Source organism: Chinchilla lanigera, unplaced genomic scaffold (genome assembly GCF_000276665.1).
Source record: "Chinchilla lanigera isolate Chin_1 unplaced genomic scaffold, ChiLan1.0 scaffold00075, whole genome shotgun sequence".
Taxonomy (NCBI): domain Eukaryota; kingdom Metazoa; phylum Chordata; class Mammalia; order Rodentia; family Chinchillidae; genus Chinchilla; species Chinchilla lanigera.
Window position 1 is genome coordinate 11818626 of NW_004955476.1, and position 22911 is coordinate 11841536.

The 22911-nt window shown below is 50.2% G+C and overlaps 4 protein-coding genes across 13 annotated transcripts in view; 2 read left to right on the forward strand and 2 right to left on the reverse strand.

Moving 5' to 3' along the window:
- Sirt3 (sirtuin 3) overlaps positions 1-7619 on the forward strand; it is a 31294-nt gene extending 23675 nt beyond the window's left edge. For 4 of the 6 annotated variants that reach the window (XM_005401880.2, XM_005401882.2, XM_005401884.1 and 1 more), the window contains 3 exons: positions 3990-4151; positions 5358-5567; positions 7145-7619. In XM_005401880.2, the coding sequence (XP_005401937.2) occupies positions 3990-4151; positions 5358-5567; positions 7145-7156 (384 nt within the window). In that variant the 3' untranslated portion in view covers positions 7157-7619. Of the gene's footprint in view, positions 1-3989; positions 4152-5357; positions 5568-7089 lie in introns of all 6 variants that reach the window. The other 2 variants (XM_005401881.2, XM_013502916.1) reach the window with 2 other exon arrangements.
- Positions 7620-8378: 759 nt separating this feature from the next.
- On the reverse strand, positions 8379-14870 carry Ric8a (RIC8 guanine nucleotide exchange factor A). Of its 3 annotated transcripts, none has more exons than XM_005401890.2 (11): positions 14638-14870; positions 13865-13979; positions 13527-13574; positions 12850-13440; positions 12259-12350; positions 11529-11679; positions 10432-10527; positions 10185-10329; positions 9967-10111; positions 9472-9591; positions 8381-9093 (listed from the first exon to the last, which is right to left on the reverse strand). In XM_005401890.2, the coding sequence occupies exons 2-11, from the start codon at positions 13946-13948 to the stop codon at positions 8973-8975; spliced, it is 1593 nt and encodes a 530-aa protein (XP_005401947.1). In that variant the 5' UTR covers positions 13949-13979; positions 14638-14870; the 3' UTR covers positions 8381-8972. The 3 variants fall into 3 exon arrangements, with proteins under 3 accessions (XP_013358369.1, XP_005401947.1, XP_005401946.1); XM_005401889.2 differs by having other exon boundaries at positions 14544-14870; XM_013502915.1 differs by lacking the exon at positions 14638-14870 and having other exon boundaries at positions 8379-9093; positions 13865-14537.
- A 99-nt stretch (positions 14871-14969) lies between these two features.
- Bet1l (Bet1 golgi vesicular membrane trafficking protein-like) lies at positions 14970-17786 on the forward strand. Of its 2 annotated transcripts, none has more exons than XM_013502918.1 (4): positions 14970-15160; positions 16029-16115; positions 16331-16387; positions 16525-17786. In XM_013502918.1, exons 1-4 carry the CDS (start codon positions 15056-15058, stop codon positions 16690-16692), a joined length of 417 nt encoding a protein of 138 aa, XP_013358372.1. In that variant the 5' UTR covers positions 14970-15055; the 3' UTR covers positions 16693-17786. The 2 variants fall into 2 exon arrangements, with proteins under 2 accessions (XP_013358372.1, XP_005401948.1); XM_005401891.2 differs by having other exon boundaries at positions 14970-15074; positions 16024-16115.
- Positions 17787-19132: 1346 nt separating this feature from the next.
- Positions 19133-22434, reverse strand: Odf3 (outer dense fiber of sperm tails 3). 2 transcript variants are annotated; one of them, XM_005401892.2, is made up of 7 exons: positions 22155-22433; positions 21678-21798; positions 21259-21459; positions 20813-20914; positions 20565-20686; positions 19807-19947; positions 19133-19472 (listed from the first exon to the last, which is right to left on the reverse strand). In XM_005401892.2, the coding sequence occupies exons 2-7, from the start codon at positions 21784-21786 to the stop codon at positions 19383-19385; spliced, it is 765 nt and encodes a 254-aa protein (XP_005401949.1). In that variant the 5' UTR covers positions 21787-21798; positions 22155-22433; the 3' UTR covers positions 19133-19382. The 2 variants fall into 2 exon arrangements, with proteins under 2 accessions (XP_005401949.1, XP_013358371.1); XM_013502917.1 differs by lacking the exon at positions 21259-21459 and having other exon boundaries at positions 22155-22434.
- Positions 22435-22911: the final 477 nt, after the last annotated feature.

Below are 22911 nucleotides of genomic sequence, written 5' to 3' on the forward strand. Positions count from 1 at the left end.
AGCACTGCCATTGTTCATTATTGGGGCTGCCCATCCTCTCAGGCTTACTTTATGTTTATGGAGGCAGGACCCTCTCTTCAAGAGCCAAAGTTAGCATTCTTATTTCCTGTGTTGTCTTTGATTTCTCCATGATTTTTAGCTTGCCTGTCAGCTTTTTCTTGATTCTTAGAGTCATTTTCTCTTTCTCTCTGCTAAGTCATTTTCCAGGTGTCTCAATTCCAAGTCTGAGAGAGGCTGTGACTTGCTGCCATCTTTTACTCCTCCATCCTAATTTCCCTGGGCTTTATTTTTTTAGAGGAGTGTTAGATTCACAACAAATTTGAGTAGAAAGTATATAGTTCTTAGGTACCCTCTACCCACATAGATACAGCATACCCTGCTAGAGTGGGACATGTGTTACAGTGGATGAATCAGTGGTAATGCATTACTATCACCAGAGTCCATCATTTAAATTTGTGCTTCCTCTTCATGTGCTTCCTCTTGTGTAGGTTTGGACAAATGTGTGATGACATGTATCATCCAGAGTAGAAGGTCCTGTGTGCTTCACCTGTTCATCCCTGTGTCCCCAACTCCTGGTAACCATCGACACCTCTGCTGTCTCCATTGTTTTGTCTTTTCCATAATGCCATAGAGTTGGAATCACATAGTGTGCAGACTTTCTAGATTGGCTCCTTTTACTTAGCAATGTGTATTTAAATTTCTTCCATGTCTTTTCATGTCTTAATAGTTTTCTTTTTAGTACTGAGTAATATTCCATTTTCTAGGTGTACCATAGTTTGTACACACACACATACACACATTTTTGTTTTGTTTTGCTTGAGACAGGGTCTCACTATAGCCCAGGCTAACCTTGAACCCCTGGTGATCCACCTCCTTCAGCCACCTGAGTGCTGGGATTACAGATGTGCACCACCATGCATTTTGTTTGAGATACGGTCTCATTGTGTAGCCCAGGCTGGCTATGAAGCAGTCTTTCTGCTTCAACCTACGTTTACCTATTGAAATGCATCTTGAATCCTTCCAAGTTTTGGCAACTATAAATAAAGCTTCTGTAAACATTCATGTGCAGGTTTTTGTATGGATGTAAATTTTCAAGCTCTTTGGGTAAATATTAAGGAGCATAATTGTTGGATTGTATGATAATGTTTAGTTTTGTAATGAAGGGAAAAGGGGTTGATGGGAAGAGGGAATGGGGAAAAAAAAGAATCAAGATATATCATGTACAGGTACAAATTCCCTATGATGAATGTGATCATTATGTATACCTAAAATATTCCAATATTCCAATAAACTTAATTTAAAAAATTTTAAAAAATATTTAGTTTTGTAAGAAACCACCATTTTGTCTTCCAAAGTGGCACACTTGTAATCCCAGCACTCAGCAGTCTGAGGCAGGAGGACTGCCATGAGTTCGGGGCCAGTCTGAACCATTAGTGAGACCCTGGCTCAACAAAAAAAAAAGAAAAGAAAGAACTGATGTTAAAATTTATTAAAATTAAAAGCTTCTGCTCTGTGAAGAGACTGTCAAGAGAATGAGAAGACAAGCCACAGGCTGGGAAAAATATTTCTAAGACACATCTGATAACTAACTATTAAACAAACAATTTAAAGGTCAACAATAAGTAAACAACTCAATCAAAAAATAAGCAAAATACATGAACAGAAACTTCTCTATAAAGAGGACAAGTACATGAAAAGATATTCAACATCATAGGTCTCAGCAAAATGCACATTAAAACAAGGAGACACCACTTACACACCTGTTATTTCTTTTATCAGCTGTGCTTTTGGTGTTGTAACTAACAGGTCATTACCATAACAAATGTTAATTAAGTTTTCTCCTAGTCATCTTATAGAAGTTTGTTTTGCTGGGCATGGTGGTGCAAGTCTGTAATCCCAGTGCTTAGGAGGCTGAGGCAGGAGGATCACTTGGAGTTTGAGGCCAGCCTGGGTTACAAAGTCAGTTTAAGGCCAGCCTGAACTGTATCGCTTTCTCAAAAAGACCAAAAAAAAAAAAAAAGTTTGTTTTGCCCTTTACATTTGGGGCTTTGATCTGAGATAATTTTTGTGGCACACGTAAGTCTGTGTCTAGGTTCATTTCTTTGTATGTGGACATCCAGTAACAATAATTTGTTCCAGCAGTGTTTCTTGTAACATCTAACTGGACGCTGTGGCACATGCCTGTACTTTAAGGCTGAGACAGGAGGATAGCAAGCTAGAGGTCAATCTGGGTAACTTAATGAGACCCTACAGAGGACTAGGAATGTAGCTTAGTATAACAGCACCTGCCTAGTATGTGTGAGGCCCTGTATTCAATCCCTAGTACCTCTTTTTTAAAAAGTTTTTTTTTTTTTTTTTGATTGAGATGCTTTGCTCCCTTATTAAGATTAGTTGAGAGCAGGAGTGGTGATGCACTTCTGTAATCACAGCACTCAGGAGGCTAAGACAGGAGTATCAGTGTGAGTTTGAGTTCAGTCTGTGTGACATAGTGAGTTCAAGGACAGCCTGGGCTACATAGTGAGACCCTGTCTCAAAAAACAAAACAAACAAACAAGCAAACAAGTTAGCTGAGGTGTTTGTTTCTGTCACTTTGGCCTCTCTGCTGTTTTGTTGATCCCAGGGCCTATTATTTCACCAGTACTATAGTCTTGATTCCTCTAGCTCCACAGTGAGTTTTGGTATGGGGAGGTGTCCATTCTCTAACTTTGTTTTCCTCCTTTGATATTATGCTGGATCTTTTGCCTTTTTATATATAAATTTTGGAATTTGTCGATACCAGATTTCTGTGTATTTTTAGAACTTTTCCTTTGGAGATTTGCAGTTTCACTGTGTTTTATCTCCATATGGAGTCCTTTTTATTCATTCTCCTTGAAATGTGTAGGACTTCTTGAGTTAGGATTCTTCATAGTTACTGGATAACCCTCAGCTACTATCTCTTCCAGTGCTGCTCACCTCTGCCCCTATCCTCCTTCATTTCATGACTCTCTGAGCAGATGTGCATTACACCTGCTTTCTGACAGTTGGGGCCACTCCTGTTCCCACTTGTGTTGCATTCTGGTGAGTTCTGTTTGTGTCCAGCTCATTAACACCCACTTCCATTGTAGAGAATAAAGTCCTTCCATTGAGTTTTAATTTTGTTTACTTTTTATTTCTAGAAGTTCTCTTTGGTTCTTTTGCAAGTCAATCATATTTTTATTTATTTTTTCATATTTTTAATAGTTTCCTATTCTTAACAAGATATTCTAAGCTTGTAGGAGTTTTTTTTTTTGCTTTTAATTTAAACATACACCATTTTATTGTCTGTAGCTCATAATATCTGAAGTCCTTGGTGGGTCTCTTTCTTGTGTTGATTATTTCTGCTTATTCTTGCTGGATTCAGCTTGCTAAAACAAATCCCATCAGTTATTTGAGGAACCATGTGTCTTTCACCTTTCCTCCATTCCCATCTTGACCAAGGTGTTGGTTCAGGGTACATTAACAGTTTTCACATGCTTTACCTGGCCTGAAAGGAAGCAATCTTTGGCAGGTATTGTTACTTCTGTCAGTGCCAGCCAGTGAGCTGCAGCTGACTGAATGTCTTCCAGGGCCGAAGTGATAGGCTAGTCATTACAGCTCAAACTCGGCACAAAGTTTGTGCTGCCCCTGACTGTGGGCCATATGTCCACAGAGCACCATTTGAGGACTGCAGTCCCCCAGGTATTCCCTTGACACTACTCAAGTGGAGAGTGGGATTAGACATGGAGCCTGAAGGAGAATTTGTAGGTGAAACCATGTGCTATCCAAGGATATGTTTTAAATATAGCACCATCCTTCAAATTTCGGAGGATCATATGAAACAATTGGCAAAATGTTGATAATTGGTGAAGCTAGGCACATGGTAATTCATCATAAACTGTCAGGTTTTGTGCGGTTGGAAACTTCCTTGAGAAGTTGTTGCTTTTTCCTCCTAAAGGAACTTTCTTTGGACCCACCTTCTCTTTCATCCGCAGGCTGATGTGATGATGGACAGGGTGCCCTGCTGCCCAGTTTGCACTGGCATTGTGAAGCCTGATATTGTGTTCTTTGGGGAACCGCTGCCTGAGAGGTTCTTGCTACATCTGCTTGATTTCCCCATGGCGGATCTGCTGCTCATCCTTGGGACCTCCTTGGAGGTTTGTCAGAAGGCCTGTCGGGGGTGGGCTGAAGGATGAGGAGAAGACAAGTGTACCTCCCAGTGGGGTGCTTGTGTGTGCATGTAGTTGGTGCTGCAGGCTGTGTAGGAGGCTAGGGAGGGCAGTAGAAAAGGTAGGACGGGTGGGCTGGTCATTGAGGCCAGATCAGAAAGACTGGTGCCATGCTAGAAACAGTGATAAACCTGAGGGGATTGAGCCAGGAACAGAACTGACCCTTGGGCCTGGGAATTGGATGCCAGTGCTACAGAAGGCAGGGGAGAGAGATTTTGGGTTTCTGCAAGAGTGAAATTCCTCTTTTCATGTTTATTTACCACTTCTGTTTCTTTTCTTCAGATTGCATATTGGTATCTCTTGCTCACTTTTCATTGGGTTGTAAATTAGCAACATAAATTATTTCATAAATTACATGTTTATGAATTAGTTTATCAGAAATATAAGCTCATATATACTGTAAATGTTTATAGTGATGAGTTGTTTACACTTTAAAATTTTCTGATATTTTATGTTGATACCAATGTGACAGTATTTACAGTCAAATCTGTTGAATTCCTTTGTCTTATTTGACTTGTTATGCTTAAAAACTCCTTTCATACCCTTGTAAAGCCTGTTTTCTTCAAGAACATTTAAATCTTTAATCCATTTGAAACTTTTTCAATGAAAGGTGGGAATTGATCATTTTCTCCCAGTTTTAATTTTCCCTTTTTAAGCATTGTTACTCATGAAAGAAACTTTCATTTGAGAGCCTGTGCAGAAGGATGATGGCTCAGCATTAGGCCTCCCTGGCATCTGCTGGTAATGACAGGATGTGGGACAGTCCTCAGCCCTTGGGCGTGTCAGGAGCCTGCAGGGGCTCTGGCTCCTCTGCCAGGTGTGAGACAAGTGTAGCGGAGGTTGCCAGCAGGGGCCATGTGGTGTGGTAGGCAGGACAGGGAGAAGGAAGATGCTTGCAGGTAGAGTGCAGTTTGGCAGGAGGGGTGGAAGTGGTGAGAGGCCAAGGCAAATGGAGCAGGAGAGGAGGAGGAAAGGGAGGCCTGAGAGGAGAAGTCTATCCAGACTAAGTGGGAGGCTGCCTGTGTCCCAGGGTCTGACCCTGGTCTCTTATCCCTCAAGGCCTCTGTGGCTGTGGCATCGTACCCTGATGGTTCATGGGGTGGATCATGTTCTTATCTTTGTGCTCTTTTTCAGGTGGAACCTTTTGCCAGCTTGTCTGAGGCCGTACGCGCCTCGGTGCCTCGATTGCTCATCAACAGGGACCTAGTGGGACCTTTTGCTTGGCGTCCTCGCAGCAGAGATGTGATCCAGCTGGGGGATGTGGTTCAAAATGTGGAAAGGCTGGTGGAGCTTCTGGGTTGGACAGAAGAGTTGCAGGACCTTGTCCAGCGGGAAACTGGAAAGGTACAGGCCACAAAACTCTGGGATCTATTCCACTCACAGTGAAGCTCTGTTGGCCAGAGCAGCGACTGCTGGTGTTGCTGTTCATTTTGACTGAGCTGCTGTTCATTTTGCCTGAACTTCATTTTGACTGAGCTGGACTCACTTCCAAGCACTGAGAGAGGAGCAAACTGATGCCACATTCCTGTTCCCAAGGTCTCATGGTGGATAGGCATGTTACCCCACAGGCCACTGCCTTTTGCTCCCCTCTGAGGCTCTGGACAGCTGAAATGCTCTGCATCATTAGGGATGAAGCTTGAACCAGAAGTAGTTTTGGGAAGTAGTCCATGTGAGTCATTGTCTGTTACCACCCACTCAGGGAAAACCAGAGCCTTGTTTTCTAGATTTGATACCTCTCATAAGTGAAGTCATGGAAAATATAGGTTCCTGTGAAAATCATTAACATGTTTAGCTTCAGCAATCAGGGATAGTTTCTATAGGAGGTAGCATTAGCATTTCAAGCCCAGTTTTACAGTTACAGATAAAACACTGTCCAAGGATTTCATAAGAATATATCACAATTGATGTTCTTGTTCCCAAGTCAGATATCTCAAGAAACCCCAATCCTTTCCTTTTTCTCCAGCTATGCCTGCTTAATGACCATGACCAGCAGTCTCCTTTTATCTCCACTGGCAAAAGTCCTCACCCTCAGATTACAGCTTGTTTTTATACCCAGACTGAACCAATAGCAAATACAAGATTTATGAAGGATAGAAGACTTAGCATTAACTGTTTCTGTGTGTTAGACGTTACTGTTAATGTTTTGGCTTTCCTTTCAAAGTCTGTTTCTTAGGGCTAAGATAAAGGCTGGTGTTATTTCTCATCTCACTGTATAGGAATACAGACAAGAGCATGTTACATGTACTGGCTTGCTTTGTGATAGAAGCGCAGAATCCAGGTAACAAAATATGACCCATTGAGGCAGATGCCCTCTGGCTAGTTCCCAGGGCAGCTGAGGTCTTCGTAGATCAGGCTGGTAGGCATGTGAGGTTTCCTGATTCTGATTTCTATTTATGTAGAAACAGTGTAGGGCCCTTATGGATTTTTGGAAGTGGTCCTACATGATTTTACCTGTTCTATTTCCTGGTTTCACAGAAATTTGTGAAAAATGGGTTATGATTTCAATTTTTTAGAGTTGCCATCCTTGGGGTTACTTTCTAAAGTGTGTTTTTCTTTTTTTGGGGGGGAGGTCATTTTGAGACAGGGTTTCACTGTGCAGTTCAGGATGGTCTTGAACTCACTTTGTAGCCCAGGCTGGCCTTGAACAATCTTCCTGACTCAGCCTCCCAAGTGCTGGGATTACAGGAGTGCCCCACCAGGCCCAGATAACAGTGGATGTTTTTGAGCATGTAAGCAGTACATCCTGATTATTTAAAATCCTTTGGAATGAAGATTAGCCCCGTTTTGCCAGGCCTGCTGGAATGTCTTAACTTGCTCATTTGTAAGAAGAAAAGTTTGTTTCATGAAATACTGTGCTTGTTTTCAGCTGTATGTTTGATCCAGGCTGAGCTGTGCAAACCAACTTCTCTCCTCTGTTCCAGCTGGATGGATGAGACAGGAGAGTGATTGCCCTATGTCCAGGAAACAGTTACGCAGATCTTCATCCCATTTCTGAAGACAGCCTGGGCACTCAGGAAATCTGGGCCAAACCACAGCATGCAGCCTGAGGTAGCCTGGGTGCCTGAGGTTGCATCAGGATGTCTGCCATGCAGGATGTTTGTGCTTGGGGCCACTTGGCGATGGTTGCCCAGGAACTGTCTGTCCTGTTTGGTGTATCCAGCTCTTTATCCTGCTGATGCTTTCAATGTAAAACATTTTGTTCTGAGGATGCCCCTCTAGGACGTAAGCAGACAGGTGGAATCCTGGGCTCTCTGTAGGGCAGCTTGGCCTGTCTGTTAGACCTGAGCTTGGGTTCAGGTGATGCACTAGGGTCTTCTAGGTTCTCTGCAGTTGGATTATTTTTAGAGAAAAGCTTATCCTTCATTCTTGCATAAAATAATTTTACTATCAAAAATAGATATCCGCTTGTTTTTGTTTCACCAAATGAACAGGTGTTGATAGGCCTATGCAAAGTGGAACCTTCAGAGTATGTGGGTTTCCCCTTTTGGAGCAGTCAGGACTAAGCACATGTGCCCTTGGTTTCACTCTCAAGTTGGCCCTGCTGTCAGATTACTTACCTCCCCTCTGCTGACCTTACCCTGTGATGGTCACACCTGCCTCCTCCAAATATTATTTTTTTAAGAGACAGGGTCTCACAGTGTAGCTCAGGCCAGCCTTGAGTTCACTATGTAGCCCAGGATGGCCTCAAACTCAGTAAATGATCTTTCTGCCTCAGCTTCCCAAGTGGTGTGATTACAGGTGTGTACTACCATGCCTGGTACGCCTCCAGATGTTTTGTCCAGCACATCCCAGTCTACCTTGTCCCCATTCCCTCATCATCCAGTGTCTCTTCCTATAATGGTACCACAGCCAGCTTTATCCACAGAGAAGGAATCACTCCCGGGAAAACCTTGCAGGCCCTGGCAGAACTCACACTTGTGTGTATGTCTTCCTCCCTGGCATCGTGTAGAATCACCCATCTCTAAGCAGTGCCTGCACTGGGCCAGAGCTAAGAGACAAACTTAACCGATAGATACCACAGAAGGGAGTCTCATGACCTTGTTCATTGCTGATAACGAAAAATGCATGATAACCTCGAAGTGTTGAATTCTGAAAAGAACATTAGCTTTTACTTCTACTTAATGTCTCAACTACTTTACACATACATTGACACAGTCTTGCTGAAAACTCTTTATTCTAGGATGTTTCCATGACTCTTAGAAATCTCAAGATTTCATCTTACGGTCTCAGTAGGGTCATTTTCCTTCATACAAGTATTCAGCCTGAACCAGTGAGTAGGATTGGTATTCTTCAATTGACAATGTCATAGCCAGTGAGAACATGGGTATGTGGATACTGTAATGGGTGGTTAAGGCAGGACCAAGGGAAATGTGGAAGCATGAGTAGCCCTGTTTGGTGGAAATACAACAGAAGCCTACCTTGACATCCAGTGTATGGACTGGTAAAATTCTAGCACATCCCTTCTGTGAAATGCAGTGTGCCAGCCCCAGATGGGCTCATATCATAAATGCTCCCTACTTAGGCCAGCCTCACCTGTAGAAACCAGGGCCAAGTTCCCAGAGCTACAGCAGGACAAGACTATTGCAATCCACAAGATAAGAAATAGGAGTAGAGGCAAGTCATAAACAGAACTTGGGGTACAGAAAGGGACTCCAGCTAGAGAAGGGCTGGGCTTCCCAAGGCTGCCGCCCCAAGGATGTCTCTGGAAGCAGCACCAATTCTGAAGGTGGAGCAGAGGAACTACCATCCTCAGTCAGGGTCAGAATCCGGGTCTGAGGAGAGCTGCCCCTCCATGGTCTCACACACGGCATCTTGCAGGGATGTGAGGTGACCCTGGGGACTCATGCCCATGGGCTGGATGACTCGGTGCCTGCAGGAGAAAGGTGCAGTGGGGCCAAGGAAGATATCTAGTATGTCAGGCAGGGGTCTTTCTCATCTCTGGCTGCTGCTGAGAAGCCTGGCTTTGACTCTGTGCTAATCAGGCCCAAGTCCTAACTGCTACCTAATGGCTTTGAGACATTAGGCCTTACCTTCTTGGCCTCAGACTTCCTCATCTGTAAAATGGATACAATACTGACCTCTCCCTAACTGTTCTGCAGTATTTCTTCTAGGACACGTGATTTTAAACACCACTAATGCAGCCTGCCCAGAATCTTAGCCCTTCTGTGACTGGTCTGGTAGCTTATAAGACAGGATGTGGGTCTGTCCTCCCTTCTCCCAGCTGCAGGCCTTTCTTTACCACACGTACCTTGACAGCCTGTCAAACATGTTCACCAGCTTCATGGCCTCATGCTCCTTTTGTTCCTCTGTCATACCCTCCATAGGGTTGGGTGGCTTCTCTTCTACCCTGCCAGTCACTGGGTTGATGCTGCTTCCCGGGATGGAGGTATGGGGAATGTGTTAGTGACTCCTGGACACAAGGGGCTCGGGGTGAGTGGTCCCCATCTTCCTGCCCAGGCCTGGACTGGCAAGGAGCTCATTCTCCTGATAGAGGACAGGGGTGGCAGCTGCAAGGAGCTTTCAAGGGCAGCCATTAGCCAGCTATTCCCTGGTCCTCCCAGTGATCCAGATATCCTGGACCTAAGCTCCTTAGGCTCAGATCAGGACACATCACTTTGGATCAAATGCCTGTTCTGGAAGGCCTTGTCCATTCTCACCCTGTCCTCCCACCATAGGAGCATAGCTGGGTAGCGAGCAGAAACTGGGGGCTGTGAGGGAAGCCTAAGGGTAGGGAGGCACATACCTGGCCTTGGCTTCCTTGTACTCATCTGTGTCTGTGTCCTCATCATCCGAGTACTGCCCCTCAGTCCGGCCCCCTGCCATAAGGCCCCTGGCAGCCAGAAGGCCAGCAGCATTCCCGTAGCCTGTGTACTTGATGAACCGGGGCACTGTGGGCCAGGGCCTAAGTCAGTGTATGAGCTGGTGGGCAGGGAAGACTAGGCTCAGGCTCCCCCAACTCACCACTCTCAGAGCACAGGACAAAGAGGAACTCTGCAGCTACCCTCTTCACATCTGTGTCTAGGTGTGTCATAAGGCGCACCAGCTTGTTCCGAAGTAGCTCTCCCACCTCTGGCCGAGTCCTTACATCCCGCAGGGGTGGCAACACCTGGGGAGGCAGTGTCTCTCAGCCAGGGCCTGGGGCAGCACAGCATCTGTGACTAGGCCCCACCCATAATCCCCCAGGTGCTCTGGCTCCTCTGCAAAATACCTGGGCCTTCAGGAACTTCCTGGCTGGACGGTGCATGCGGGCACACTCAGTCAGCACACTTAGTACAGGAGCCACACTCTCCTTCAGCCTGTGGGTCTGCAGAGGAGCCTCTGTCACTGCCCCAGCTTGAAGCAGTGGTGGGGCTACATGCACCCCTCAGTCCTGGCACAAAGGCTTGTGAAGAAGCCTACTGCAACAAGTTGGTCAAGGACCAGGAGCTGATAGTGGGTGTCTGTCAGCTTCCAATGGGTTAATAGGACTGAACTCAGGAAGCTACTTAAAGTTTTGTGACTTTGGGCAAACACTTCAACTACTTTCAGTATCCCTACTTCAACTGTAAAACAGTAAGAGCAAGACAGACATAAGCTCTCTGAAGATGTCAGCACACCACTAGCACATATACTACCATGGAGTAGAATTTCTACTCCATATCTCATAGACAGCAAGCAGCGTTCCCAACCCTGTCCATCTTTCCCTGTTAACTCCCTGGAACCCAACAACAGCAGCCACAGCAGTGGGGACACATGGCCACAGCCCAGGTGCCCAATGCCCACTCTCCCTGTCTGGCTCATCCTGTGAGCATCTTCTGCTTGGCAACATGGTTTTCTCAGTAATGTATTGAATCTCAACCTGTAGCTTTCACCTACTTAACATTTGCAAACTCAGGAAGGACTGGTTAGAACTTCAGCCATCCAGATGTCCTGTGATGTAGCTGCAGAAGTCAAAGGGAAGCTCTGATTAGAGGCTCCTGTAAGTCTCCTTAGGATGTTAAGGGACAGCTGATGCTTGTCACCAAGGGCTGTCATTACAGGATTACAAGCAGGAACCAGGGGCCTCTCAGGACAACACAACAGTACTGCTAAAAGGTAACAAGCACTTTGCCAGACCCTGAGAAACTTGTTGCTTATAGTAACCAGTAGAAGTGAGACCTTAAGCGTGTAGGGTGTCCACATACTTCTGAGACAGAAAGGTCCAGTGGTCTGGCTGCTATCTGGCTGGACTACAGAGCAGCTGGAGGAGTTGCCCAAGTCACACCACCAAGATGATCTGCACTTGCCAATGTGGACAGTGCAGAAGCAGTGATCACAGCTGCCTACCTGATTTAAGCGCTTCTCTAGGAAGGCGAGGAGGACACTGATCACATCCATGTTCACTCCCATGAACTCCAAAGAGCCTTCGTGTAGGTCCAGGGTGAGAAGGACATCCAAGCACTTGAGGGGCAAATTCCCTAGGAGATTCACGGTGTGGCTGGGGACAGACGCACAGGAGCATTGATAGGGCTGATCCTTCAGCACAAGTGCAACCCCTGGTGCCCTTACATCCTGTAAGGATGTAAGCCTGAGGGGCCTCAGAACAGCACAAAGAAAACACACAAGAATAGGAACTCTCAGAGGCTGAGGGGCCTCAGAACAGCACAAAGAAAACACACAAGAATAGGAACTCTCTCAGAGATATTTCTACTCAGGTGTGTGGTGGAGTCCCCTTGAGGGATAGCACCTTCCACAGAAACCCCACTTGCCCCAAACTATCTAGGATGATTTCTGGGAACCCACACCAGTCCAGGCACAAGTCAGGGTGAAGGACTACACTGCCTCATGATACCATGCCCACCACTACTCTGCCCCTAAATCCACAGCTCTTGTCCTTGCCATGTCCTGGAAGCACCTGAGGCTCTCTGGAAGCACACTGATGTCTGGTTTCCCTAAAAAAGTTGCAACTCTACAGTTGGGTCTGGGCTCTCCAGTGGTTCTTATCTACAGTCAGAGCTGGGAACCATCATTTAGCACTCAAGCATGTCCCTCCCAGCATGACAGGCTCTGCTCTCACCCATGGAACTCCTCTGTGCGGTCTCCAGCAGCAGCAATCATCACACAGTGCCGCAAAAGGGTCCCCAGGTACTGGTAAAGGGCAGCATCTTCCTGACCAAAAGCAGAAAGGGTTCCTGTAAGAGGGAATTCCATTCATCTGCACTACTGCATTCCAGGACTGTGTGGCACTGACTACTGTACTTCCCTGATTACATCTGGTGGCCTTGACCAGTTTGACTAGTGTTGGGCTAAAGATAATCACTGCTATTTTTCCAAAAAGTCTGTGAGTGTGCTTCTAAGTGTACTTTCCAGATTAAGACATTAGTGGATCCCCCTGGGATGAAGTTACACTGCGTCTTGGTCACACATGGCCTCAGAAATGGAGAATATCCTACAGTCTCCCGCAAGCACCCCACAGTTTTCCTACTAGGCCCCCACCTCCCTCAGAAACGTTCGTTAAGATCTGTCCTGGAGTATATATCTCCTGGGATGTTCTACTGTCCTCCATGTCTGACACTCAGGAACCTAAAGATATTGTAGAAGACATGCCTCCACGAAGTATCCCAGATAAGGCGAGCAGGCCCCACCATAGTTTCAGGCCACAACTTACCTCCTCTACCTCCCTCTTGATAGAGTCGAAGGTGATGTTGAAGAGCACTTTGAGGATCTCCATGATTCGCTCAGTCTCTTGGGGAGGAAGGACTTCAGGGGGACTCTCTTTAGAAGTCACTCCTAGCGTCAGTTCCAGTGCATCAGTCAACACATGTACACCATGCAGCTCCTGAAACAGCTGCTGGCGCACATCAGTGCGTAGTGCAGTTAGCAGAAAGAGGAGCCGCAGGTCAAAGAACTGCACCTCATGGGGGAAGCTTCTCTTGCCATACAACCCCACACGTTCTATAAGCTTCACCACCAGGCGGGCCTCCGCAGCAAGTGCTTGTGCCACAGGGCTGCTGAGGACAAGGTTGCACAAGCACTTAAGGGACTCAAGCATGACATCCATGTCAAAGGCCTCTGGGAGGGACCCCTCAGAGGCAGATATGTCAGCATAAGAGGCTAATGCGTGCAGACTCTGGCGGCTGGTGAATGGAGCCAGGCAGCTCCGGTCCCGGGACAGGATTCGGACAGTCTGCAGCCAGATGACACGGTGTGAAAGTGGCAAGCCCTGCTCCAGGACAGACACCAGCAGCTTTGCGAGTCTCTGTGGGCAGGGAGAACAGTGACTCCACCAGGGCTTCTTTCTGGAGCAGCCCTCCCTGCCCCATTACCCCTAGGGCTAGCACCCACCTTTCTATCTTCCTGCTGGGCATCGTCAAAGGTGAAGCTCTCCGAATGCTGCAGAAACACAGTGGGCTCAGGTCTACCTTACGGGCAGGTAGGGCCTGTGCTCTTTGAGGGGTTGGAGGTGAGGCAGCCTGTTGCCTCTGGACAGGTGTCAGTGTGGGTGGCTCACCCACACAGCTGTACCCCCAAGGGAAGTACCCGGTCTTTCACCCTCGCCACGGATCTTGAACCAGGCCATCACGCCCTCTTAGAGCCCGCGCCACACTCACTCCCTGCCGACCATGCACTCACATGCTGCCCTCTTCCTCCACGCGCGTCCCTGGGCTCCCGCCTCCGCTCACCTCCTGGTTGTATGTTCTCAGAGCTTCTGCAATCACATCTTCCTTTCCAGTCTCCACTACATCCGCAACCGCCCGGGGCTCCATGGCTCCGGGACCTGGTGCCGTAAAGTCTGGCCTGCAAAAATCTAGCTGGTTAGTCTGCCGGCCCCGCCCTAGTTCGGCAGCCCCGCGTCGACGCGCGGTGGATGCCGGGACCGGACCGGGCCGCACTGGGCGGGGACTCGGCTGCGCTGCTGCTTAAGGTGGAGCGACCGAGAAGCACTGGCTAGGCTAGGCAAGGCAGCAGGCTGAGTCGGTGATGGGCGAACCTCACGGTCCAAGTAGCCCAGGAACCGAGCAGCGGCCCCTCCTTTGTCCTAGGAGGAGAGATTCTTGCTCGATACCCAGTACAGCTAGTGGGGCAACTCTGCGGAAAGCTCGCTGCATGGGAGACGTCGGGAAGGGGGGCCGACCTGACACCCCTCCCCCGCCTTTGTGGCGTTCACGAAAGAAACAAGACTAACTGTGGGGGTCAAAGTCCTCCAAGAAATGACTGGGAGGCTGCAAGGTGCGAGGAGACCCCCCCTGCCGGCCTAGTCCCGGCGCCCTCTGGAGACAGCCGGCGAAAGTGACCGCTTCAGAGGGTGTGATGAAGACTGCAGGGCACACCGGAAAGGGGCAGTGGGGGCGGCGGCTGTACCTGAGGCCTGCCCACTCGCTACTGCAAGCGCGCCCCGTTCAAGGCCCTTTCGGTTCCATGTGTCCTTGTTTCATTTTTCCGTAATTTTTCACACCTGCATTTTATGCAACGTCCTGAGCGCTCATCTCCGCTTTCCAGAGGCGGTTTTCTGGCCCGGATCACGCCAGTTCAGACCTGCTCGGGTACTGCCGCGCGAGCGCAGAGAGCTCCCCGGCACACCCCCGCCCGCTGACCGGAAGGGCCTGGCTGACAGTCACATCCAGGCACTAAGAACGCGCCCAAACAACCGACGAAGTCGAGAGCCGACGCCCACTCCTCCCTCGACCACGGGCGGCGAAAGTATACCACTTCCGTTCCCACAGTGCACCACCCTTTGGCCGGAAGTAGAACGGGCCAGGAAGGAGGGGGAGGGCCCTGAGAGAGGCGGGGCCGGAAGTCTATAGCGGTCCCGTGCCACGTCTGCGGCGCTTGTGGCGGCGTCAGTAGCTAGCGGCCAGCGCTGGCAGACTACAATGGCGGACTGGACTCGCGGTGAGCGCCCGAGAGCTGGGCCAAGCCGCCCCCCGCTCCCTCACTGGAGGTCACTGTGTGGGGGCGGACCGGCCTTCCGGGTCGAGGTGACCTGACTACGCCGGGACTGAAACCGGGAGGGAGGCAGGTTGTTTGCTGGGGGTTGGTGAGCTGGGTGGGGTCTCAGGGGCCTGGCCGGACACCAGTCGAGTGAGGGTGCAGTGGGCAGGGGGCAGGCGTCCATTGACTTGGGGCCTAGGCGTCTCCCTTTCTGTTGTGTGAAAGAAGTGAACGGGCACGTAGCGATTGGCAGGACGCGGGCAGCCTTCCGGTTTTGAACACGCCAGTGGTTCCTACGGCTGCATCACTGCCGTGGATCACATCGCCGGTTCTTACTGTGCGTCAGGGTAGGGCGGATTTGCACTGTATTTGGGAGCAGCGGTTTTCACCCATGTGACGTGCTTTGGACTGGCATCTCACCTGGTCTGCCCCTGTCACTTCCCACAGGCACCACAGGTGTCACAGGAGGCCAAGCTCTGGGTGGTTGGGGGGCTTCATTCACTTCTTTTGTAGTAAAGAGACTTCCTGTCATCTTCCTAGATGCTCTTTCTTATGCCCCTGCCAGTGTTTACTGTTTTTTTCTTGGAGAGCTGACTCTTAGCCACAGATGATGATGTCCATGGAGGCAAGTGCATCTTTTCAGTATTCCTAGGGTTAGTCCATATTCTCGCACAGCATCAGGAGGGGCTATTTGAACTGAGCCTGTGGGGATCCCTTCCCACCTCCACCTGGATTTGCATGAAGGACCTCTGCTCATCTGCTCACACGACAGTGCTGCATTCCTGTCCCACATGTGCGTGGTCCACCTGTTGAGAAGTGTGACTGGGCCAGACTTGATTGGAGTGACGGGGGCAGTTGGGGTTTCACTCATGGGTGGAGGAAACTTCTTAACCTCTGTGTTTTTTCATAGCTCAGAGCTCTGGTGCTGTGGAGGAGATTCTAGACCTGGAGAACAAGCGGATGGCTGACAACCTGGTCTCCAAGGTTACCAGGCTTAAATCGGTCAGTGGTGGCTCCTTTCCTGCCTTTCACCTCCACCTCAAAGGGCTAGAAGGGTAGGGAGAGGATCCTGAGAGATTTTAGGCAGCTTAGACACTTTTCCATCCTTTGCTGGCAGTATGGTGCACAGCTGGGTTATGGACAACATCTGGCTGATTAGAAGGGAGAATGAGTGCTGTTGTCTTCCTTGACCTGACTTTGTTCTCTGTCCTCACCAGCTGGCCCTGGACATTGATAGGGATGCGGAAGACCAGAACCGGTACCTGGACAGCATGGTAAGTGTCTGTAGGGTGCAGGAGCTACAGTCAGGTCCACCTCATGCTGCTGGCTATACAGTTTTTGCTCCAGTGATTCCGGGGGTGGAGGGTAGTTGAATGGGTGCATGTTGTGATCCTACTGCCCTCTGCTCCAGGACTCAGATTTCACAAGTGTGACTGGCCTGCTCACGGGGAGTGTGAAGCGGTTTTCCATGATGGCACGGTCTGGACGAGACAATCGGAAGCTTTTGTGTGGCATGGCTGTCGGCCTGCTCGTGGCCTTCTTCATCCTTTCATACCTCTTGTCAAGGGCAAGGACGTGAACCAGTGGGAGCCAAAGGTACCAGGGTCTTCCTCGTCTGGTATCCTGACCTCCTGAGGCTTCACCTGAAAAGTACTACTTTGAGATTACCACCATGAGTCAGGAATCTTCTTCCTGTATGGTGGGGCCTCTGACCCAATGAGCTCATCAAGTTGGCTAGTCCCATGTGGAAGGACATTTTCCTTTGGGAAATCAAGGCCCAGCCCCCACCTCCACTCTGGTATTAGAGAAAGTGGCCAGGCTAGGGCCACAGTGCACCAGGACCAGCCAGGTCTTGAGCAGAGCAGCTATGAGTCTTGAATGTATTCACATGGCCAGCAACCCTTCTCCTAGCCCTCAGGGGTCTGAAGTCTTAAGGCCCTTCTGTGCCATCTGTTCCTGGGTGAAGATGCATATGTGATCTGAGGAGCCTGGGACTACCATAGGAAGGGACAGTGACTGTGACTCCAATAAGAGCTGGTTTCTTCACCTCGAGGTGCTCAGCCTAGATGTGACAGTTATTGCTGGTCAAGACTGCTGAGCAGAGGGGGTCTGATATGGGTCAAGTGTTCTGTGGGGAGACCTGTGCCCTCCAGTCCCTGGATGAAGCCAGACCTCTAGGAAGGGTAGGGAATGTTAGCGTTAATGTTAATGGACCACAGCCTTGGCTGGATATACTGGGTTGGTCTTCTGGGTCACAGAAATGGATGTCCTCAGGATTCAGAACCTCTCTGGTGCTAGAGATGTAGCCCCAGGAGAGCTAGTCTGGCCTTTCAAAATTAGGTAGAGTGTGGGGGAGGTTTTGCCCCAAAGGGCTGTCATGGGCTGAAGGCTGCCTGTAGAGGCCACTGTGCCATTTGTAGCAGAACTTTTGCCCTTCTGCCATATCTTTACCTGCCTCCCATAGCTAGTCTTCCCTTGCAGTGGGAGTGGTCTGAGCTACCTTCCCATCCTTACACACTGCCTTCCCTGTGTACCTCTCCCTGGGTCTCCACCTCTACTTAGCCTGTCTCACCTTCATGCAAACTGAACTGTGAGGCTGGCAGGGCCAGCAATTTCTGAGAGGCTAGCACCCTTGTATTCACATAAAGAATCTAAGGAAGACATTCTGCTGGAGAACTCTGCCACCTCTCTGCGATCTTGGTTACTTCATTCTTCCCTCAGGAATTTGTCTGGCTGTCTTTGGTCTATGTGTTGTCATTCCTTCCCAGTTAACATTTTTTTTTTCCCTCCCTGTGTCTTTGAGTCCTGTGGAATGGGGCTTGGGTCAAACCAGCTTCCTGAGAGCCCCAACCCTAGTGTTCCAGCTTGGCCTTGTGCACCTGACATCTGGCCCACTGGATAAATGGGGTTTGCCAACTTGGTCTCTAACTCTATTTTTATTTTTAAATTTTTTTTTGGTTTTTCTCCGGTACCAGGAACCGAACTCACGACCTTGCACTTGCCAGGCAAGCGCTTTGCCGCTGAGCTAAATCCCCAGCCCCGGTCTCTAACTCTAATAAACCAGAAAAGACCCAATTGTGAGGGTCATGAGGATGAATTTCCAGGCTGTATCGCAGTCAGGAACATCTCAGCGATAAAATGTGGAATAAACAGCTTTGTGAAGAACAACTTACATATTTTTTGTCTTCTTTTCTAGGGTTTGAGAGAAGTGGTTTTTATTTGTTTTAGGTTGTGTAGAGGCACTCCCTTCCTCATCTTTTTTCCTGGATCCCTTTTCTCCCCTTGTTCCCCCGCTTGGCTCTGCATTGGGCAGGGTAGCCATAGGGCCACCACTTCCTACTGTGCAGCTCTTCTCTGTCCGAGTCCTGAAGTGTGATCCTGGAGCTGGTCACAGGACTGGTCACAGTGGAGGGGTCAGCACCTCTGCCGTGTTGGTACTGGTTTTGTCCTCTTGGTGTGCGGGATAGGCCGCCTGCCCAGCATGGACCTCTCCTGGGCCAAGGGAAATCCAGATTCTGCCTCTTAAGGCCTGGCTGTGGGCCTGGGGTACCTGTGCAGATCCCCCAGGCCCAGCTGAGATTGACCAGTGTCCCTACCCACATCCTGTATTAGCCCTTGGTAGGTAACAGATTTCCCTGAGACTGAGTCAGTCAGCATAGCGACAGTGGTGTTATTGTGCCAGAATTTGAGACGGCCCAGTGGGAATGGCTGGCTCTGGTTACCATGGTGAGGCCTCAGGTGCAGAGGGGCTTGGGCTGTCACCAAAGGCCACTCACATGTATCAAGCTTCCTTACTCTGAAGCATATGGAGGGCATCAGGCAATAGCACTTCTGTACCCTGTTATCTAGGGTGGTCCAGATTTAAGGGGAGGGATGTGGACTCTAGTTCTCTAAGGGAACATAGGTGTGAGGCAGGACTCTGAGGTCTCCATTTGAAGATCTGGAAGCCAGGGCTGAGACCGCACATGGGCCTGCACTGAAAGCTGTGGTTAAGCTTGGTTCCTCCCCAAGACAAATCCTTGTAACTGAAATTCATGGTTTATTAAGAAATTTGGGCACAACAGGAAGCAAGATTATTTAGCAAATGGGAAGACAGCATAGAAAAAAAAAATCGTAAAAAAGGAAACTTGTCACAACTGCCCAAACAAGCATGCTCTGTCCTGCAGGGTACGCCAGCTGTGGCTCTGCTCAGGAGACGTCCAGCCTACATCTTCCCTGGGAGTCTTACAGGCATGAGATGGTTGCAGGCTGCAGGGTGTGGGGCTGGAGCTATTCCACATCAACAACCAGGGGTGTCATGTAGTCAGAGTGCTTGATGCCGAAGGTGACAATGGGGGCACAGGGCTTGTGCAGGGTCACCTGGGAGAGGAAAGGCTGTGAGGAGGACTCTTGGCAATGGCTTGGGCTTGGGTGCTGATCCCTTGCCTTATGCAGATCGGTGCTGAAGCTGCCTCTTGCTGCAGCCCTTGATGGAGGAGGGTTGGGAGGCCATACCCACAGCAGCAGTGACTGTCACAGGGTGGGGACCTAGAGCCTGCTGCTAGATGTAAAGGATGGCTCTGGTTCTTTGTGCCTGAAGGGTTGCTCTTGGGATGAGTTTACCATCTTGAGGTCCCTGCAGGGTCCCTTCCCCTCCTGCCCCCTTGGGCCTGTCCCTGAGTCCCCTAACCCCTCTGGTCTGCTATTCCCAGACCTTCTCAGGGCTGTGGGCTCCTGGTCCTGGCTTGAGGGTCTTGTCCCCTGGAGGCTCCACACGGGCGGCCATGGTGTATTGTGGAGCCTTGAACTTGGTCACCTGTACATCTGTCTGGCGGTATGCTGCAGGACCTGGGGTCTGGTAGGTAAAGATGGTACAGACAGGTTTACTTTGTCCATGGCATGTCATCCCGGAGGGCCAAGGGCAGGGACAGTTCCAGATCCTGAGTCCCCACAGGGAGCTCTGAGATGGCTCTGTTTCCCATGGGGCACCTCTGGGGGTGTCACTCATTTGGTTTCAGGCTTATTGTGGCAGTGACACTCCTAGTGTGTGCCAGGCCTGTGAGCATGTGTATGAGGCCCCTTCTTAGTTGAGACAATGTCCTCAGCTTGAGGGCTGTGTCCTGGGGCTGGCAGTAGATCAGAACACTGCATGCTGATGTATGCTTATGTCCTAGGGCCTTTGCATTGGCTGTTAACAGAGCAGGAACCTTCCTCCCCCAAATGTCCCAGGGCTTATTTTTTCTTCTTCCTCTTGTCCTAAAGTGTTTAAAAAGTGTTTTATGCCCTTTAGGTAGGCTCTATATACCCCTCTGCTTGTCCTTAGCCCTGGCACTGTCTTCCTTGCTGGTGCCCTGGCTCCTCCTCCCAAGCATTTAGAAGGCACAGGTTGCAAGGCGCCTCAGCAGCACAATGGTGGGCTGAGAGTCCTAGGTTTTAAGGGCTGTGCCCTGCCTGAGGCACGGTAACCCTTGCCTTGTGCAGGTCGTCGCTGAAGTTGCCCCTCTTGCTGCGGCCCTTGATGGAGAAGGAGGGCTGGGAGGCCTTACCCACAGTGTGTGGTCCCATCACCACTGGCAGCATGTATGCAGCGGGGCCTGCAGAGCAGATAGGAGCTTCAGGTCAGAGATCGGCAGACCTTCTATCTGCCATTGAGCTGCTCCTCACCTACCCCTAGGGAACCCAAACACCAGTTGTCCAGGTGACGGTAGGCTGCTGCAGACCTGGAGTGCTATCTACCCGGAAGGTCTTGGTCCGGGCAGAGATGGAGTGGCTGGGTGCTGAGTCGAACACATACTTGGTAGATTTCTCTGGAAAGTAGTCACCTGTGGTGGAGAGAAAGGGTACAAGAATGAGGGTGCAACCCCCCACCAAGAAGATGATCCCAACCTGCCAAGCACAAGGCTCTCAGCTCCCTCATAGGCAGTGAGTGAGCAGGTTTGGCCAGGAGTGTCCAGGATGGAAACCTGGCTTTGAGGCTGGGGGACAGGAGCTGTTTTGGAGCAGACGATGTGGGTTAAAGCCTGATGATGCCCTGAGAGTAGAAAGAGGGAACAGGATAGACAAAGCACACCCCACATTGACATAGTAGGACACATAGTGGCCCCCCAGTAGGAACAGTGGGAATGATGCAGAGACATCATTGGGCTGGGAGCGTGAGGGCTCTCACCCGGGCCAGGGGTCCGCATGGTCTTGGTGTGGTAGCGCCCCAGGATGGAGTAGGCAGGGCCAAGGTCCTTGCCGGTCCTTAATATCTTTGGGTTCACACTGTAGCGGGGTCCTGGGGAGCAGTTCTCTGCTAGGAGCATGGGGGCCCCACGGAAGCTATAGGCTGGAGCACGCAACTTGGTGGGTGTGTGCTTCACAAAGCCTGTGGACATGGTGGCTCTGAGCAGCCTGAAGCCAGGTGCTGCTTTTCACCAACTAGCAGTCTGGGATGGAGCCTCTGGGGTACCAACCCAGATGTACTCCAGATCACCCAGGCCACCCAGATCCACCCCAGGCCACCCAGACCCACCCCAGGCCACCCAGACCCACCCAGGCAGATATTCTCACTCCCCTGCAGTTCCCCGGGCCCTTATCTCTGACCTGTGGTGGGTGGAATCAGGTACTTGGGGCCAGGGCTGCTGTAGAGGGCCATGATGGGCCCCCGGGGCCTATGGGGCCTCCAGGTGCCCACCCATACCTCCTCCGTCATGGCTGGCTCTGTCTGTGGACAAGAGAGTGACCACCCTAGAAGTCTTGGCTTATCTCATCCCTGCCCCCCACAGCCCCATCCTGGTCCTGCTGATGTTGAGGGGGCAGAGGCACAGTCTGCAGCCTCCACAGGTCTAATGCAGTTAGGGGCAGTGGAAACTTTCTGCTTGGTGAGATGGGCTCAGCCCTTTCCAGCTCTAAAATGAGAGGTGCCAGGTCCTGTCTGTGGTCACTCTGGCTAGTGACTGGCCATCCTCTTGGCTCTTGGGCCCTGGGCAGGCTCCTACTTGAAAAAAACTGCTCATCACTTGGTAAGGATCTCCCGGGGTGGAGCTGTGCTGTGGCTGGGTAGGGGGCTCAGGACCTTACCTCTTTGGAATGGGGCAGTGCAGAGTAGCCTGCCACCCAGCCTCCTCGCAGGTGGTCCCCTTCCCCGGGTCTCAGTACCAGGCAGTTTCCAAGAAAAGAACACAGAGAGAAAGGACTCCTTTCTCCCTGGGGGCTTTGAGAATTGGGGAGGGGTCCCTTAGCTCTAGAATGTGGCTTTGTGGGATGGAGAGTTCTAGATCACAGCAAGTGTGATGGGAACAATGGCTCTGAAGCTCTTACCAGGCCCCACCCTTCCCAGGGACCCAGCTGGTCAGGGACACCACTTTCTCCAGGGATCCTCTCTCTCTCACCTGGGTCTCCCACCTTCCCCACAGACTCCTCTCACCAGATCCTGATGTTCTTTGGGGTATCTGCAACAAGGGAGGAACAAGGAGGAACAGGGCCCCAAGTCTAGGGTGGCCCAGGAGTGAGTGTGGTGATCAGTCAACCCTGCCCCATCAGAATCCCTGAGCTGGGGAGACTGAGGCACAGGGAAGCTCTGGGTGTTAGGGATCGTGCATCTGGAGTCAGATTGGGATCTGTGTCGTGTCGAGCAGGAGCCAGGGTGGGGAGACTGCTCCTGCTGGCCTTCCTTAGACTTAGCTGTCCCACTCCACCATGGGGTCCTTGGGTGCTCTCTTCTTGACATTATCAGGGCCCTCTTGGGCTCAAGCTCCACTTGGGGCCTCTCTCCATGGGTGACTTTGGGGAGAGATTCTTCTCAAAGCCCCTGATGCTTATGTATTTGCTGTCTATG